The 19,270-nt window shown below is 30.7% G+C and overlaps 2 protein-coding genes across 2 annotated transcripts in view; both read left to right on the top strand.

Annotated features, from left to right (window-relative positions):
• The first annotated feature begins 7,019 nt into the window (after window positions 1-7,019).
• Window positions 7,020-16,367, top strand: LOC110645314 (E3 ubiquitin-protein ligase APD2). Its single transcript, XM_021798424.2, has 11 exons — window positions 7,020-7,148; window positions 7,261-7,565; window positions 7,666-7,772; window positions 7,849-7,974; window positions 8,093-8,186; window positions 11,957-12,031; window positions 12,331-12,413; window positions 13,832-13,978; window positions 14,310-14,382; window positions 14,453-14,804; window positions 16,034-16,367. The coding sequence occupies exons 2-11, from the start codon at window positions 7,262-7,264 to the stop codon at window positions 16,107-16,109; spliced, it is 1,437 nt and encodes a 478-aa protein (XP_021654116.2). The 5' UTR covers window positions 7,020-7,148; window position 7,261; the 3' UTR covers window positions 16,110-16,367.
• A 1,569-nt stretch (window positions 16,368-17,936) lies between these two features.
• LOC110645311 (probable pyridoxal 5'-phosphate synthase subunit PDX1) overlaps window positions 17,937-19,270 on the top strand; it is a 1,419-nt gene continuing 85 nt past the window's right edge. Inside the window, exon 1 of the mRNA XM_021798421.2 lies at window positions 17,937-19,270. This exon is cut by the window's right edge and continues 85 nt beyond it. Coding sequence (XP_021654113.1) covers window positions 18,242-19,171 — 930 coding nt within the window. The 5' untranslated portion in view covers window positions 17,937-18,241 and the 3' untranslated portion in view covers window positions 19,172-19,270.

Genomic DNA, 19,270 nt, shown 5'->3' with positions numbered 1-19,270 from the left:
CATTATTATTGGCCTAAAAAATGTTTAACTATGATTTGGTGTAAAGTTTTATAGTTTTGAAAGTTATGCAGAAAAGTTTTCCTGGTATGCTAACTGGTTTGCTATTGATTTTAGTATGCTAACTGGTTTGCTATTTTCTCAAGTATGCTAACTGTTTTAACTATGCACAACATCGCAGAAAACGACAAAATAACGGCTATTTTCTTGAAATTCGTATCTGTAACATTCAAATGAGTTCTCCAACGGTAAAAAAACGTTCCAAAGCTATAAATACACCTTCCTTTGGCCATTTTGCACTTAATGAAAGTCTCTCTACTGTTCAAAATCTTTAAAGCTTTCATTCAAAGTGCTCAAAGTGATTTATTGCTCATCATTGGCTTATTTACTCAACTCTTCTTTATAGATTCTGTTGTAATTGAGTGAGAGTGAGTTTTAAACATATTATTATCATTTGTGAGAAGTCATTCAAGCACCTATTGAAGCTTGGTTGTGATAAGTGTTTGGGATAACACTTGGTAGAAGTGTGAAGCTACTTGTAAAAGCTTTGTTGAGAAGATTTGTAAAGGGCTTTGTCTCTTGCCTTGAAAAGAGAAGAATAGTGGAGTGAAGACTCAAAGTGGGATCTTTGAGAGAGTGGATGTAGGCTAGTTAAAGCCGAACCACTATAAAAATTTCAGTGTTCATTTTCTCAACCCTTGCTCTCTACATTTATGCAATTTAGCTTTATGATTGATATACTTTTGCTGATATGAAAATTGATATCATATACTGTTGATCTTGTCATTGCCGAGAAAAAACAAGCCATCGCTAAATCTGCTTTTACTGCTAATTTGTTGATATCTGATATATTCTGCTAGTTATCTCATTTGTCGCCGATAGGATATCCGTATATCGCTCTGATTGCTGTATTAAAAACGTATTCAGATTACTGATATATTTACTGAATGCTTATATAGTATGTTATATCAGTATACTGATTGCATACAGCTTAACCTTGAGTCAACTTGTCAATAGAGCTATATTGTTCATTTTTCACATTAGTTAACTTAGTTGAACCTAGCTGCAATTTTCAAAGGTTTTGAGCAAGAACCGAAAATTGTTTTTAAAGTCCAATTCACCCCCCTCTTGGACATATTTTGGGACATCACATTTAATATATATATACACATATATATATATATATATATATATATATATATATATAATAAATATATATATATATATTTTATTAACATGTTTTTTTATATATTTTATTCTAAATTTTTAAGAATAAAAATGGTAAGATATATGTATCATACCATCAATGTATTTTGTGTTTGCATTTGAAATTTATAAAATAAATAAATACGTGTGTGATAAGAAATATACAAAATGAACAGAGTTAAAATACTTTTATCATAATGATTTATACTAAAATTTTATGGTTAAATATTATATTGATCAAATTAATAAATTTTATAATATATATATATATATATATATATATATATATATGCATGATAGCTCCTTTTTTTTTCTTTATATTATTATTAGATGTTTATTGTTAGAAAATGGGAGAATGGTCATGTGTCTTGTGACCCAAGTTTAATTATCTATTTAGAAAAATAAAAATTTATCAAAATATTTAGAAAATTAATCATATTTTTATCCCATTGATGAGTTATACTAAAACATAATTTAACAATATTAAAATGATTATTTAAAAAAAATTAAATTATTTTTAAAATTATAAATTAAAATTAAAATTAATTTAATCATATATATCAAATAATTAAGGATTTCTATGGCATTAAAATTGTTTTAAAATTATAAGTTTTGATTCCTATTTAATTAAAAAAAAATCATAATGGCACATTATTAATTTTTTGAAATTTACATTAATTAAAAAAATTAATATCTTTATTTTTATTTTTAATTTAAAATAATTTAATTTTTAAAATTTTACGAAACCTATATAATAGTTTCTTAGATTTGAATTTTATATTTAAATAGTTAATATATTTTATTTTTATTATATTAATAAATATATCTATAAGATAATATATTTATATATTTTTAATTTTATTATATATAATAAATATTTTAAATAAAATTAAAATATTTGTTATTATATTTAAAGTATTTATTATATTGAAATATATTTATTATATATAATAAATATAAAATATATTAATTTAAATATAAAATTTAAATCAAGAGAATATTTTATAGATTTCACTAAATTTTACTGAATAAATTGTTTCAAATTTAAAATTAAACATATTTTAGTCATTTTTATTATAATTAATAATAAATTAGATGAAAAGTTGAATGAAATATAATCAAACTTGAAAAATTAAATGATTTGCTTTTAACAAATTTATATGTTTTGTTATAATTTACCAAAAAATTATATAGGAGAAATTATTGAAAAAGAGAGAATCGATTTCATTTTTATTACATCCCCTTATATCAGTAGACCAGATTATGGTTGAGTTTAATTTAAAATTAAAATTAAATTAATTAAATTTATTTTATTTATATTTTAATTAGATTGGATTAGAATAGATAGTTATGATTACAAATAAAAAAAATTGTTTATTTTTTAAAATTTAAAGAAAAAATTAATTATTAAATTTAATTAAAATAATTAAAACTGAAATTAAAAATCTTGTAATTTTATTCTAATTTTTGTGAATCTTGAATACAAACCACTAATTCCGATTTAAAATAATTTCAATAGGCACTTCTATATATTAGTAATAATAAATAAATAAAATAAAATAAGCACAAAATTCTATTTGCTACTTAATCAATATGTTGAGTTTAGAAAGCATAAAATAAATAAAATTTTATAAAGTAAATTTTATTTTATAGATAATTATTATTAAATAAATTAAAAATAATTTATTTAACAGTAAAAGTAATAAAATACAAATAAAAATTTTAAAAAATAATGAAATGAAAAAAAACACCTTATGTAAACATATTTTCAGAAATTATATCTTGCAATTTTTAATGATCATTTAGGCATTAAAAAAAATATTATTGAAAAGAAGAAAATTAAATGTTAGGTAATAGGTATGCCATACTCTTATTAAAAAAAAAAAAAATAAAAAAAAAAAAAAATATATATATATATATATATATATATATCTCCATACCTTTTTTGATCCTTTAATAATTCCAAAATACTGTGGAGTACCACTAATCTTGCACCATATTCAGATTGAACTGCTATATCCGCAATTCTTAAAAAAGTGACATCACACTACCAGCATCCAACCTATCTTTCCAACCTATGCATCCTAAATTTTCATGAGCTAATTTCTAACGAGAAACGGATCCAAATGATCAACACTGAAATACATACATACATATATATATATATATATATAAAGAAGAAGAAGAAGAAGAAGAAGAAGAAGAAGAAGAAGAAGAAGAAGAAGAAGAAGAAGAAGAAGAAGAAAATGTGCAGCAGATTCATCGAAAGATAGATTGGAATGTAGGCAGCATTATGTCGACTTCTCTAAAAATTGCAGATATAGCAGGCCACTCCAAAATATGGTGAAAATATATTAAAAAGACGAAATTTATGCTCTAATAATTCGAACATGAAACTTTTCGTATCAAGTGAATCTTCCTTATTATCTAAACTATACATGCACATTCATTCTTTTTTATTTATTTATTTATTTTATTCATAACTTCAATTTGAAATTTTATGATATATGTGATTATATATTTTCTAAGTACATATGCATCCACCGGACTAATCACTCATAATTTAAAAACCCCATAAAATATAAGTAGCGAGACATGATATCTTCAAACTCTCTGAAATGTTGCCATCTCAAGGGCCATCATTGGCACCATATATGGGATTCAGAAACTTGCTAAATTAGCACTTGAAGATCATCAGGCTATATGCATCTTGAGACGAGTCTGCAACTGCTCAGGTTTCTTGAAATGAGTCCTGACATGATACCATCTTCTCTTGTAGAGACTGGGAACCTTCCATTTACATCTCAGAAGGAGCTTTTTCATCTAAATAAGACCTCTTCTTAATCTCTATATTTTGAGATTTTACCCTTCTATATCTCGCTTTTTTTTTTTCCCTATTTTTGGCACCATTTTTGGCCCATTTTAGGTTACAATTTAGAAGGTGTAATTTTCTTTTAATAATTAATACATTGACTTACTTGCTGTCTCTCTGCTGGTTGCTAATTGGGATCATTTGCCAACTGTGATTTCTGCTTCTACAATTATGAACAACAATAAGATATATGCCATTAGACAACATTGACCAAAATGAATGATTCATTAGTATATTAAAAAGATGGAAGAGCAGACAATCTTTTAATGGAAATGGATGGAAAAATACAGATGAAGATGGCACTTATGAACTGTAGCTAAATTTTGAGATTTCTCCTGACAATGTACCATCCTTTCTTGCAAACACCAACAACTTTCCAACCCTTTATGATTATACCCTTTTGATTTCGAGCTCTTTCCTTCATGACCTGCACCTCTAGCCCTCCCATTTAGAATTGAAAGTCAATCAAACACTGCTACCAATATCTTACACCCACATATTCACCTATTTATGTTGGTGATTAACAGAACAGAATCCTTCCTGCAAGCCAAGTAGTTAGTTGTTTCGCCTAGCAGTTTTTTGTTAGTGAAATGTCTATTTTTAGGGCACTGATAATTTCACGTCCTTAATTAACACAATTAGTTACCCTCAAAACTAAATCCATTACTGGTACCTATATTCACAGTTTCAAGCTGAAACTCATTGTGCTGTTGCAGGATTTCCAAAATAGGCTTTTATGATTAGAAAATATTTTCCTTTGGGTTGTAACTTGGAATGCATACCCACCAAGCCAAGGACTCAAGTCTCAAGGTAGGTTATATAATATTACCATGCGGAATACCTAATGAGCAATAAAGTTTTATATATTGTTTTAGTAATTCAATGAAATTAGAGTCATTTTAATGCTGTGAAGTCTCCAATTTAAATTTTTAAAAAAATTAATTGTATAAAAAATTATTTAAATTCTAATATTCATATAATAGTCATTAGTTCTATTGATTAATATTTATTTATTTTGATAATTTTAGTATAATTGTCAAAATTATATAGACATTGTTACTTAAAAATAAAAATTATCATAAAATTTAAAATTTTAATTTCTTATACGATCTAATTTAAAATCACATATTTTTGATAAATTTTTTATTAACAAATTTTTATGGAAATATAGTTAATTAAATGTTTGATAGTGATGATTTTATTAAAATAAAATCAAAATTAAATATTTTAATTATATAAATTAAACTTTAGTGATCATTATTCCAAATTAGTGATAATCATGTACTCTTACATCGTAGATCATATTTAATCAAACTAATTTGAATTGTACAAGAGATTACTCTACATGCACTATTTCTTTAAATATATAAGTTTTATTTTTTTAAAATTAAAAAAATAAATTTTTATATATATATTTTAAAAAATAATAAATTATGCTTGCATTCAATCAACTCACTATCATAGTTGAATGCACTATACTCTTAATAAATTTTTTAAAAAGTAAATTACAATTTATCCTTAATGATTAAACTTATAAATTTGTCTTTATACCCTATCATTATAATTTTAGTTGAATTATTATTAATTCTAACAAAAATAATCAAAATCTCTTAACTCTGGCTTTAATTTAAAAATAATTTAATCCCTCAAATTTTATTTTATTAATAATTTAGTCATTATATTTTTAAAATATGTGTTCTATGAAATTAAAAATTTTTTATAATTAAATTATAATTATTAAAAATATGAATTAATTACATTAAGATTTTTAAAAATTTTAATTAATTACATAATCATTCATATATTTTTACAAATTGACCCTGATGCAATTCAATCCAAAATCTGAACCATTAATTTAGGAGTTACTAGATTTAAATCTGAGTAACTCGAATCTAGTCGTAGAAATTAGATAAGTGTCTCCAAGAAAATCAGATCAATTGAACCAACAGAGCTTGTTATCTGTGGAAGTTAAGAGACCAATTGAAAAATCTGTCTGAGAGATCGGCTCAACAGGTACGTGATCGAGATGACATGGTTCTTGGGTGCGATTCACTCCGAGAATCAAGCCAGCATAATACAAATTCTGAGATGTGCAATGTGCATATAATTCGAAGTGATAAGAGGAATCCCAAATATCACAGTAAAATATCTCTTAAACACTATATAAATCGGCGGCGAACACTTAAAGAGGTACGTTTTCTGAAATTCTAATATTATTACTGCTTCATCATCCTAGTGCCACAATTCACTTAACATTGGAGGGCTCTAATACAGCCATCCACCTCAATTTGTTTCTTGTTTCAAGGTTTTTGTAGACTATCACGGACCGTTGTACAATTCATAAATTCATGGCAACATCAAACCCTTAAATATTATAATTATTTATAAATAAATTTTTATAATTTTTATAATTTTATAAAATTTTATTTGTTATTATTATTTTAATAATATATACATATCAATTTATAATATATAAAAAAATAAAAAATAATGTGAATGCAAATTATTAATAAAATAAATATTATAAACTGAATTATTTTAGATTGAGAATATAATTAAAAGTATTTTGATCATTTTTATTAAATTTAATAAGAATTAACTCATACACTTATTAAAACGTTAAGAATTAAATTATTTGATTTTAAAATTATGAGAATTAAATTATAAGTTTAATAAAAAAATTTTAAATATTAAATTATTTATAAAATAAAATTTCAAAAATTGTATTACTTTTAGATTAAAAATATAGATACATTTTGATTATTTTTATTAAAATTAATAATAATTTAATTAAAATTTTAATAATAAAAATTAATTTATAAATTTATTAAAATATCAAAAATTAAATTTTTTTTATTTTAAAATTACAAATTAAGTTGTAGGTTATAGTTAACTGTTTTTTAGGTAATTTTTATATGTAACAATGATGCCAAAAATTATTTTTTGGCTCTGCCGCGCGACAGTGTCTCACAAGCCACAAGACCCACAACAACCAGTCTTTAAGAGAGGACTGTTCGGTAACCTTAGCTTCCTCACCTTCCGCTCCATGGCCTCTTCTTCACAGAACTCCAAGGTATGTTCATTATTTTATCAATTTTTCCATCTAGGATTAGGGTTGGCGATTTGAATTCTTTCTTACGAACTCAAATCATCTCTTTTATCTCAATTTTTCTCTCTTTAATTAGAATGTCACAAGCAGCGCAAAGTTCAGCTTCTGCATCTTCTTCTACTAGTCCGGTTGATAGGGACACTGGAGCTACTGCTTCTCCTTCTTTTTCTTCTTCGATCAATAGGGATTCGTCTGGCGCTGCTTCATCGTCTTATTCTCATTTTCGCGAAGAAGGAGATTACCAATTTCAAGAGTTAGTTTCGGAGCAGCATCAACACATTGGTTTATTTCGAGGAAATTTGTTTGCCTTCGGTGATGTTTCAGCGATTAGTGATGATACTTGGTCCTGTGTCATTGTCGTCCTCACCTTTTGGTTATTCGGTAGGTATTAGATTGCCTAATAGACCACAAATTTTACTATTTAAAGTTGAATTTGCTAGTTAGTTTCATACTTTGACGACATTAACTGTTGATTTTTCAGTATCAATGGCTCTGATTCTGGGAGTCTATGGTTCTGTGAATATAGTCATAGGACCCAATTCCTCAGTTCTTCTTCAACCGAGTCCCTTATATGTGCAGTCTGTAAAGGTAAATTTGCGTTCTCATTTGTACTTCTTTTTGTGTTTTGTCATAATTTTCAATAATTTGGATAAGCTCTCGCTAGGTGGAAGAAGTGGATGGTAATAATCCTGGGCTCATGCTGTATGGATTTTATAAACCTCCATCACTTGATGTCGTGAAGTCCTGGATCAAATCTGTTAATGTATCTGTTCTAGCTGATTCTCACAAGGCAAGTTTAGTTTTTACATAATGTTGTTTACAATATGTCAATTGAAATTCTGCTTTGAATGTGTATATTGATGTTCCTAATGATAAGAAATAGACAACGAATCATTTTATCTTTTCAGGAGTTGATATATTTCCTGAATGAGGGATCTCAAATAAATATTTCATACAGTGTGAACTCCCATAGCTCCTCTATTTTTCTTGTAATTGCCCAAGGTACTTTTATAACTTTTCTAGGTATTTTCTTCGTGAAATTATCTCTTTAGCTTCCCTCCCTTTTCCTCTTCTCCTTAAAGTAGTCATTTTTACATACTCCTACGAATGAATGCAAAAGCATCAGGTCGATAGAAGTTGAATGCTCGCTTCTTTCTTCATGTATAAACTTTGGATACAATACACTCTTAAGGAATGCATGTGAAATCATCATAATCATGGAAATTGAATGCCTTTAATTTTTCCCCCTTTTTCTGTACGCAGTTTGGATATATTTTTATATGCCATGAGACATCTAAGTGTACAGTAGCCATCATAATGAATATTTATTTTTGAGCAATTAATTAATGATATTACACCGTGAAAGCCAGAAATTCTCATAAAATTCTGAAGCATTAAGGCTATACTTCTTATAGGTTCCCATTGCTTTTATTGATGACTATCTCTCACAAATATGTTGTAGACAATGAGTCACACGATTTAAGTGAAGCTAACAATGGAAGGCAATTGCCTATTTTTCTGTTGATGCCCCTTTAATCACTTATCTGTGTTTCACAATGCTGACAGCTTCTTAATCATTGCCCACACCTGAGAAAAACATAGTTGATTTATCTATATTTTCTTCCACATAATCATGATTCATGAACATTGATGTTGATTTTTGGTGACAAGGAATTTTATATTAAGATATCAAGAAATTGTTACTTTGCCTCTATTTGTTGACTATGAGACAAAGCATGAACATTGGAATGTGAGCAATTACTCTTATAGAAGTTGGACCAGTGAGAATAAAAAATTTTCCTTAATCTATACTCTATGGCCACAATAGTTATGCTTGCATTCAATCAACTCACTATCATAGTTGTCAAAGGTGCGCCTGAGGCACAAGGTGCGTCGGGCTCAAAGGGAATTGCCTCAGGCACCAAAAGGTGGGCAACCTCACCAAGGCACAAGGCGTGCCTGGTTGATGTGGGGGAAGAAAAAGGCCAAAAAGGGAAAAAAAAGGAGGAGGAGAAGAAGAAGAAGAAGAAGAAGGAGAAGAAGCAGCCTACCCATCAAAGACAACCACTGAAAAAAAGTAAAAAGGAAGAAGAAGAAGAGGAGAAGAGAAGATGTAAAGTAGATGTACCAGGCTGCCATTGCTCTCAATGATAAAACGTGGCTATGTCTATGTATTGGCTGTGTATCTCCAATGTGGCTAATGGATGGTGCTTAAAATGGGCTAATGGTTAATGGGTTTAAATATAATTTAGAGTTTTTTTTTTTATTGCTCTTTTTCTTTGGCATGTTTTTTTTATTATTTTTTAAAATCCTATTTTAAATAAGTTAAAAAAATAAATATAACATAATTATTCGTAATGAGTTCATAAAATTCAATTTAAATTATTTTAAGTTACGATCAATAAGGCATTATTAAATTAAATTTTTTAACTACATTTCATTTTGAGACTTTCATTTTGATTTTGAAGAACAGTTACTTGACTTTCATTTTGAGACATTAAAATGAAAGTCAAGTTTATATATATGTTTTAAACTATGACTATGAGTGGTTTTTTTTTTTTTTTATTTTGTTTGGATTGCAAACTTATTATTTCTTGAATGCTAGTTATTGTTATGTTTAACTTTATGTTATTTTAAGTTCTCTCGTTTATTTTATTTTTTTATGAATATATAAATATATATATTTTTTCTATTTTTGTGCCTGGCTTTGCTTAGGCCCGCATTGCGCCTAGGCCCCAAGACCCTTGGCGCCTTGGTGTGCCTCGGGTCTTTAATAACTATGCTCACTATAAACTCATAGCAGAGCTGCTTAGATTTTGCTACAGAAATGAAATTTCTCCTTGCACCTTTATTGTTGTCATATAATGGCTTTATTCAGTTTAATTGCATATTAAACATTATGTATGACCTCATTGTTAATATTATTATAGCATGCAGGTTTTAATATTTCATGCAATGGCCATTCTACGTGACTGCTTGCTTTACATTTTTTTATAGCCAAATACATATCACATACTTGAACTATTTGGGTTTTGCCTTTTGCAAACCCGAACTAATTTCGATACCTGTTACACACCTGAATTTAAAAAAATCATTACACTTAAATACAAAATTGAACTGGTACAAGGATGTGAGATGCACACACGTTGAAATGTCAATTGACTACCAAATGGCAAAATAAAAACCAGAACCACAGCCATTCTCAACACCCATGTCCTTCCTCGTACTAGCAAACCCCTCCGTTGCGTGCAAATACTGCGAGTAATACATATTCCATCAGGTTTTACTATTGCCCATTTAAAAAAAAAATCATAAAGAACAGGAAAGAAACACAAATGTGGAGAGCAGAGAATTTAAATCGGATCATGCACCTGTACTTGCTTACCAAAAGAAGGATGGTGCTTGAGCCTTCCATTTCCATTTCTCATTTTATCTACCCCTTAGATGTTTCTACCCTTTTTGTCCGGTAATTAATTTACCAAATTCAATCCTTAATCCAATAATTAAGGACTGTTCCAGGAAACCTGTGCTTGCAGCCTATATCTTGATTTCCTACAACTAATATGGCGTTTTTATAGAACCTTTTCAACCTTATTTTTATCCATAAATCATAAGCATCTTTTGAATTTTCTCGAAGCCCTAAATTTCTAATTTTGCAAAGCCTATAGCTGCCATAAAACAAAGGTAAATTTGTTCAAGCATGTTCTATTACTTTTTCTTTTTTCATTGGATCTAAAGAAAGGCAAGTGCAGTCCATTATGGATGAGACATGCTTTAGACAAAAACAGAGTGATATTGATGTTTGGCTAAAACTGTCCTGAGAAGACATCCTTCTTTAGGTTCGCAATTTATCAGCAAAACATCAGAATAGAAAACTAATAGCAGTAATCATCACAGTTGTATAAACAAATAACAGCAACAATTTATAAATAGAAACACCATCAATATCTAAGAGAAACAAATGACAGGAACCCTAAGTGCTGGAAGCAAAAGCAATACCTGATGAGGAAATAAATCTTTCAAACTCATGGGTGTAGATATAGACTTCTTGTTTCAAGACAGCAACTTGATGAAGCCAACAACTTGATAAATCTTTCAAACTCATGTGAAGTTGGAGCAACTTGATATCAACAGAGGCCCACAGTCAAAGCGCAAGGGATTGTTTTGGAAGATGAGCTGAGAATTTAGGCCATTTTGGGAGGGAACTAAGGAGATTTCCTCTGCGGACATTATTTTCGAGGTCAAATTACGTGATATGGAACCCTAATTTGATGAATTGGGCATGAAATTTGATTGAGTTGAGGAAAGGAGTGTGCTCTAGTGAGAGAGAAGAGTGATTTAAAAAAAGAAATTGATTTCTCAGAGACAAAGTCAAAGGCAAAGAGAAGATGGGTTCCTTCACAATTATTTCCCATATCAGCATTCTGAAAAATTTATTTTGCCTCGTGGAGAAAAGAAAACCTCTTCACTTGCTTCTTCTTGCGTGACATCATGCTCCATGCTGACTGTGCAATTTTGTGTTTAAGTATAATGATTTTTAAATTAGTTGAGATGTGTGATAGATAAAATCTAAATAGTTCAGTTGTGATGATAAATTTAGCTTTTTTTTTTTTTTTATCACATTAACAATCCTAACATTATTGGAAAGCAGTTCTCAATCTTTAGAATTCAATTTTCATATTATGAAAATTTCTAAAAATTATTCTTTTACTTATATCAATTAATTGGCTTTTAGATTTTCTTTCCATAACATTCTGAAGCATGAATTGCAGGGAGTGAAGGCCTTACTCAATGGCTTGCGGACCCAACATATCCGAACATCACTTTGTCATGGAATGTGATTCATGGTGAGATAGAGTTTGAGAAGAACGCATGTTTTATTTATATATGTTAAATCATAGGCTAGGATTAAGGAATGTATCACATATTTTAGGCTAGATTATGCCGATTATTAACTATAGCATCATGCACAAATCATAGGAGTAATTGTAGATATTGATTGTGATATTTCCATATTTTCCTCTATAAAATGCCAGCAACTTGAGGGAATAATCAAGCAATTCAATCCAATTCTCTTCCCTTACTTCTTCTTCTTCTCTTACTTCACAATATAAACTTTTTGACTGAATTTTTTTTTTGCATACAGGACATGGTATGATCCAGCAGAAAATACTGAAATCTTCAACTTACTATGTTGCAGCAGGTAACTTGAACTCAGAGGATGTAGAGGTAATTGCTGAAGAATCCTCACCTATTTTTTGTTTCATTAATTTGGTTCTTCATCTTTAAGCAATTGGACAAACATTTAATACAATTGGCCCATAAACATCTTATTTGTTTCTTGTATTACCAACCACAATAAAAAGTGTTTCTTTGACTTCCACACATGTTATTTTGGTATTATAGAAGAATCTAAAGAAAATGAATTCAGACAGAACTCTTAGGTGTCTGAAAGGCTTTATTATTGTGATATCTACTGGTCTACAAAACATTAACTACATGTAGAAAAACTCCAATTCCAACTTGAACCATACAAGCTCATAATTTGACACAATGATGAAGGAATATGAGAAGCCACACAGTAATTATTAGGTAAACATTTTATTTGGGATTATTGCTAGTGCTATAGAACTACTAATTAGATCCTTGTTGATATTTGCAGTCCTTAACTAGCATTTGTTAAGATGGTGTTTAAGCAATAACCTGAAGTTGATGGTTTGTGGTATCTCTGAAATTTTACCTTTATTTTCTCCCACATGAATGATATCCTCTTTTGCTGTAATATATTTATCCAACAAAAATTGAAAAGAAAGATATATAAGAAGTCTTTGAATCATCAATGTCATGATAAACTAATGTACTTATTCAAATATTTGTTTAATGAACTTATTCTACGATCTTTCTGTGTTAACAAATTGGAGAGCGTTTATATTCCTTGGAATTGAAAGTGGTTCCATCCCCACATTAAGCCTTCTGATGTAACCTTTTAGTTATGGAATTGCTCTTCTCTACAATTTCTGAGTAACCCTACTGTAAAGTGAGGGAAAAAGTGGGAGCTAGATTAGCAGAGCAGTGAAATTTTTGGCCCACACTATTTGTCTTTGTTTGTATAAAATCATGTAAAACACAAATAAATTATGACATGTCCATACTCCATATATGCATTGTGTATTTCACTTATATGTGTATGTTTATCTGTGTTGTTGTAGCACTCATGACACTTTTTTATCCCTAAAGATGGGAACATGAGGAGGCAAATGGTTGTGTTCACTGTTCAGTAGTTGGGAATTTATTGTGTTTGTAACCCAACTTCAAATTTCAATTTATATCTTCAATGCTTTTAACAAAAGATTAGCTTTCAATGAAATTACAATTTACCAATTCAATAATTTAGTGCTGGAGGAGCACATGATTTAGGAAGACCTTGTTAAAAGACAAAACTCAATTTTTTAATGTAATGCATGGGTAGAGATAGGTTAAATACAGTACTGCTGTTGAGCTTAAGAATCGGATGAAATCATCAAGTCTATTCCATAAGAATTAAACAACTTTTCTCACTGCTTGTTACTTGATATAGTGAAGCAGTTGCCTTTTTTTTCCTAGATAGCCATTTGTACTTTTTTATGAGCTAATTTTTAATTGTACAGGTGCAGTTAAATCTCAGTATAAGTGCTTTCCTTTACAATACAACTAAAGCTTATTACAAATGTACTTTCGATGATGGCATATGTGGCTTGAGCATGTTGTTACCCAATGGAAATGTTGTTGTCTTAACGTCTCCTGGTTTAGAAGAGGTAAGTCTGTTAAGTACATGTTTACTTCAAGTTTTGTGTTTTTGGGCTATTGTCTAAAACTAGAAAAATTACACAATATAAGAAGAAAATAACTTGTAAACAGACAACCTAAACACAGTTGACTATTTCCACAGTCCATATCTTTAAAGACTGTACCAGTGGTACTTACATGCTGTTGTACTAAAGATTCAGTTCTACTGCCAGAGATGAGATTACAAACTCACAAATGAATAATATGTAGAAATGTGGATTTAACAGAAATATAATCCACATTAATCTTTGTTATGAGAAACTAACTTTTTATTTGTCATGATTTTCTTATTTTCTTCAGGATTCACCAAGTAATGAGTGGTATGTCAAACTGACCTATGGACCAAGATGGGTAACATATATTGTTGGCATAGGTATGTTTCTGTTTTCTTTCAAAACTTTGACATGTGGAGATCATAAGTTTACTTGTTTTTCTGCCTGTAGCTGCAATGACTGTGCTTACATTGTCAGCATTCAACTTCTTGAACAAGTTACGATGTATTCATGAAGAAGGAACTGGAGTTCAGTATGGGGAGGCGGAACCTGTGAGAGCTCCTCTTCTTTCATATAAGGACGATGATCTCTCAAGTTGGGGCTCTTCTTATGATTCAGTCTCAAATGATGAGGAGGATCTTGAATATTTTCTAGCATCAGGTTCCTTGGAAGGTAAGTCATCAAAAGATGGTGAAAATGACAATAATACACGGCGTCTTTGTGCAATTTGCTTTGATGCTCCAAGGGATTGCTTCTTCCTCCCATGTGGGCACTGTGTTGCCTGTTTTGCATGTGGAACAAGGTAATTACTTATTACCCCACTGACAACTTTTTGGTGCCATTCCTGACTGTAATGGAACTATGTGCTCTCAAACAGAGAACAATATTGTATTTATGCCAATTCTTCCTTGATCTTACAAGGACATGTCATGACCTAAGCCTAAGATGAGCTTTTGGATTAAGTAATTGGCTTGGTAGATAGCACAGTTCTCTAAAGACTTTAACACAGCATATATTTCACTGGAGAATGCAACACAGCATGCATATAGTTATCTTGAATGTTTACAATGAATTGGTTTGTGGTGAACTCATTTTTGGGCTTTCCAGCATTTTCCTAGAGGCAATAGCATAAAGAAGCCATTTCCTTTACATGAAATTGTAAAGCTGCTGGTGAACCAGAAAACAGGAACTGAAACGCTTTGACATGAAATTGCAGAAAGCACGTGTGCATACCAGAGGAGTGACATGAGAGAGTATGAATGAGTAATAATACCTTATATTGAGGATATTTCCTTTGCCTAATTAAGAATTTTGAGGATATTTTTTTGTTTCTATTATAGTCTCATACCCAACATTTGCTTATTGTGATTGAATAAAGACAGAATACATCCATATTGCCTATCAAGAAAAAAAAAAAAAAGCATAAAGAAGCTAACTTGTTATGTTCAAGTAATTATGTAGTAACAATTAAACTTAACTGCAGTTTTAGATAAAATTCAATGACAATGATTGTACTTTATTTAATTCTTACCTGGTTGAACTGATTTGGAGCTCAAAAAAAAAAAAAAAAACCGATTTGGAGCTAAAGTTGGTTTGGCAAATCTCAGCTGGATGCCAATTATAGAGATGAATATATGTGGAACAAGTCTTATCTTTTGCATGGTTGCAGTGGGATGTGGACAGACTTATATACTGTCATTATCTATTACTCAGAATCAATTCCTTGCCATTCCTGAGGGGAGCTGACTGTGTAATGGAACTGCAGCTATAGAGAAGTTATAAATCTTTAAGAGTTTGGGGGCAGTAAAAAAGTTAATCTGCCAACTGTCAAATTGATATCTGTCTCACTTTCTATGTATTTGGCTTCCTTCTTTTTGTCATAGTTACTTGTAAAATTTGATGTACAGGAAATTTGGATTCTGCCATGCCTCTTGTCAATTTGCTTCAAACTTACCTCTCAGAGACATTCCTTTTGGCCAGTTGGCCCATAGAAAGTCATTACTAATCATGCTTTGTAATTTATCTCTGCAGGATAGCGGAGGCTGCTGGTACATGCCCTATATGTCGTAGGAATATGAAGAAGGTGAGAAAGATTTTTACCGTCTAAGCATTTAAGCAGCATGACATTATTTGCAGTTACACCATTACTTTCATGCTAATGGATATTGATAGAGTTGCATTGGTCTGGTAAATCATAGATGGAAGGAGATCAAACATTGTCTTTAAATTGTAATGACCATGCATTTTTTCCCCATTTGGCCCTCCATCATGTCACATTGTACCTCGGTATAGAACTTCAGAATACATGTGCTTAAGTTGACATAATTCAGAGGTGTATATGTTATTATGATCATTTGTTTTTAAATATTATTCTTTGATAGATTATTTTGGAATAAAGATTTAATTGAGTTTAGTATTTTTTAAAAGATTATTTATAGAGTAAGTACCTCCTTAGGGACGCAATAACTAAGTTGAAAAAATTGTTTTAAAATAACGTAAGGGGCTAAAAAAATAGACATTTACTTTATAATTAATTAAGGAAAAAAGACAGAATTCAGATCTGCATGGTGTTTGTTGTTGGACAAGACGTTAGCAAAAGGAGAGTCAAGTCAACAAAAAACTAGATTTTGATTCAACTTGCGTCAAAGACAAAGACAGATACAAGTTGAAGGCACCTTCCTGTTCCTTCCCTTTCCCTCTTTCAGAGCTGAGCAGAATTTGGTTCAAACTGAAAAATTAAATTAAATTGAGTTTATTTAGTTCAATCATTTTGATTTTAAAATTTAATCAGTTCGGTTCGGTTCGATTTTAATTTATAAAAAATTCAGTTATTTTAGTTCGATTCGGTTTTAAAGAGAAAAAAAATTGATTAAATCAAATCGAATTAAATAGTGATTTATATAATCAAATCGAATTGAATTGATTTTTGAATTAATTTATTTTTATGAAAAATTTATGAATTATATTTAATTATATATATATATTAATTGTTTAATTTCATTGATTAATGGTTATTAGGTTTAAATCAAAGTTAAAATTAGATCAAATAATTTGAAAATTAAGTCTAAATTAAAAAATTAATCAAAAATTAAATCGATCGGTTTAAATCAAATCGAATGGAAATAAAGTGATTTGATTTTTCACTAATTTCAGTTTAATTTGATTTCTAAAATTAATGATTTAATTTTTATAATTTAATTTGATTCGATTTGATTTAATTTGAACCGATTGCTCACATCTACCCTCTCCCTCTTGAGTTTTTAATTGTAGGGACGAGAATTTTTTGACAAAGATTGGGGATGAACGGCCGCCTTCGTTTCCTTTGTCCCACCCATTGGATTAAATCCATATTATATATTATTATTATATCCATTTAATCATGACCTATAATCAAGGCGATCTACATGAAACATTGCGGGGTTAATAGACCTCACTGACTTCCATAAAAAAATATTTAAAACTAATAATAAATAATAATAATTCATCTAATTTTTTTAATGTTATAAAAAGTAAAATATCATAAAATAAAAAAATATTAAAAAAAATTTCTGTATTTATATAAAATTTTATATTAATTGAAATAAAAAAAATCTTTAAAATGTTATACATGAGGAAAACTTAATTGGTCACTATAATGCTATTTTTCGTTTTTCTCATTTCCTTATTTATAAGAATCATATTTTTCTTTTTTTTTATTATTTTTTTACCGATTGATTTTTATTTTTTAATTATATATGTTAGGAAAAATGCAATTTAAACCTCCAATAAACCATAGAATAAACGTTTTATATTTATAATTAAACACGAGAAAATAAATTTAGAAAAAAAAAACTTATGAAAGAGAACATATAAGCAAGGCTGCAGCGAATTATATCTCGGATCAGTTACCATTTCGCCACAGGCAGCAGCGGAGCACAGGAATGAAGAATAAACCACTGCATTTCTGAGTATCCACGTAGCCCATATTTTGCTCAAACCGAGGAAAAATGGTAGAATACGTGGCCTCCGTTTTACAAAACCTAGCTAAATTATTACCGCATCTACGCCCAGCCAATCTACACCCTTTCTCATAGCCGTCCGATCTAATTATCTCATCTCAATCACAACCCATTATTCCTACTACATGTCACATCCACTTACAGACCGCAGCTACTTATACCACCCTCCACCGCCTCTTTATCGTAATAACCCATTAATCTCTTTCTTTCTCTGCGCTTTCTCCTTCTACAGTATTTAGAAATGGCTGGAACTGGGGTGGTGGCAGTTTACGGCAACGGAGCAATCACCGAAACCAAAAAGTCCCCCTTTTCCGTGAAGGTGGGTCTAGCCCAGATGCTAAGAGGCGGTGTTATCATGGACGTCGTAAATCCCGAGCAGGCCCGCATAGCCGAGGAGGCTGGCGCTTGTGCTGTCATGGCTTTGGAGCGTGTGCCAGCCGATATCCGCGCTCAAGGTGGCGTCGCCCGCATGAGCGACCCTCAGCTTATCAAAGAAATCAAACAGTCGGTCACTATACCCGTTATGGCGAAAGCCCGCATCGGCCACTTCGTGGAGGCCCAAATCCTTGAAGCTATAGGCATCGATTATGTCGACGAGAGCGAGGTGCTTACCCCTGCTGATGAAGAGAACCACATCAACAAACATAACTTCCGCATCCCCTTCGTTTGCGGTTGCCGGAACTTAGGCGAAGCGCTTCGAAGGGTACGCGAGGGAGCTGCCATGATTAGAACCAAAGGGGAAGCAGGGACCGGGAATGTAATCGAAGCGGTTAGGCACGTGAGGTCTGTGATGGGTGATGTTAGGGTTTTGAGGAACATGGACGACGACGAGGTGTTCAGTTTTGCCAAGAAGATTGCTGCGCCGTACGATTTGGTTATGCAGACGAAGCAGCTAGGGAGGCTACCTGTGGTGCAGTTCGCGGCGGGAGGGGTCGCGACGCCGGCGGACGCAGCGTTGATGATGCAGTTGGGTTGCGATGGGGTGTTTGTGGGGTCTGGGGTGTTCAAGAGCGGGGACCCCGCCAGGAGGGCCCGAGCAATTGTGCAGGCGGTGACGCATTATAGCGATCCCGACATGCTCGCGGAGGTGAGTTGCGGTCTCGGTGAGGCTATGGTGGGTATCAATTTAAACGACAAGAAGGTGGAAAGGTTCGCAAACAGGTCGGAATAGGTGTTATGTCGTTTTGTTTGGAGGTGAGGTTTAAAGGCCTTGCTGTTTGGCAATTATGTTATTTTAAAGACTTAATTTTTATGGTTTCTAATTATTTTT

The sequence above is a fragment of the Hevea brasiliensis genome, chromosome 5 (assembly GCF_030052815.1).
Source record: "Hevea brasiliensis isolate MT/VB/25A 57/8 chromosome 5, ASM3005281v1, whole genome shotgun sequence".
NCBI lineage: Eukaryota > Viridiplantae > Streptophyta > Magnoliopsida > Malpighiales > Euphorbiaceae > Hevea > Hevea brasiliensis.
This window is presented reverse-complemented; position numbering and strand designations above follow the sequence as displayed.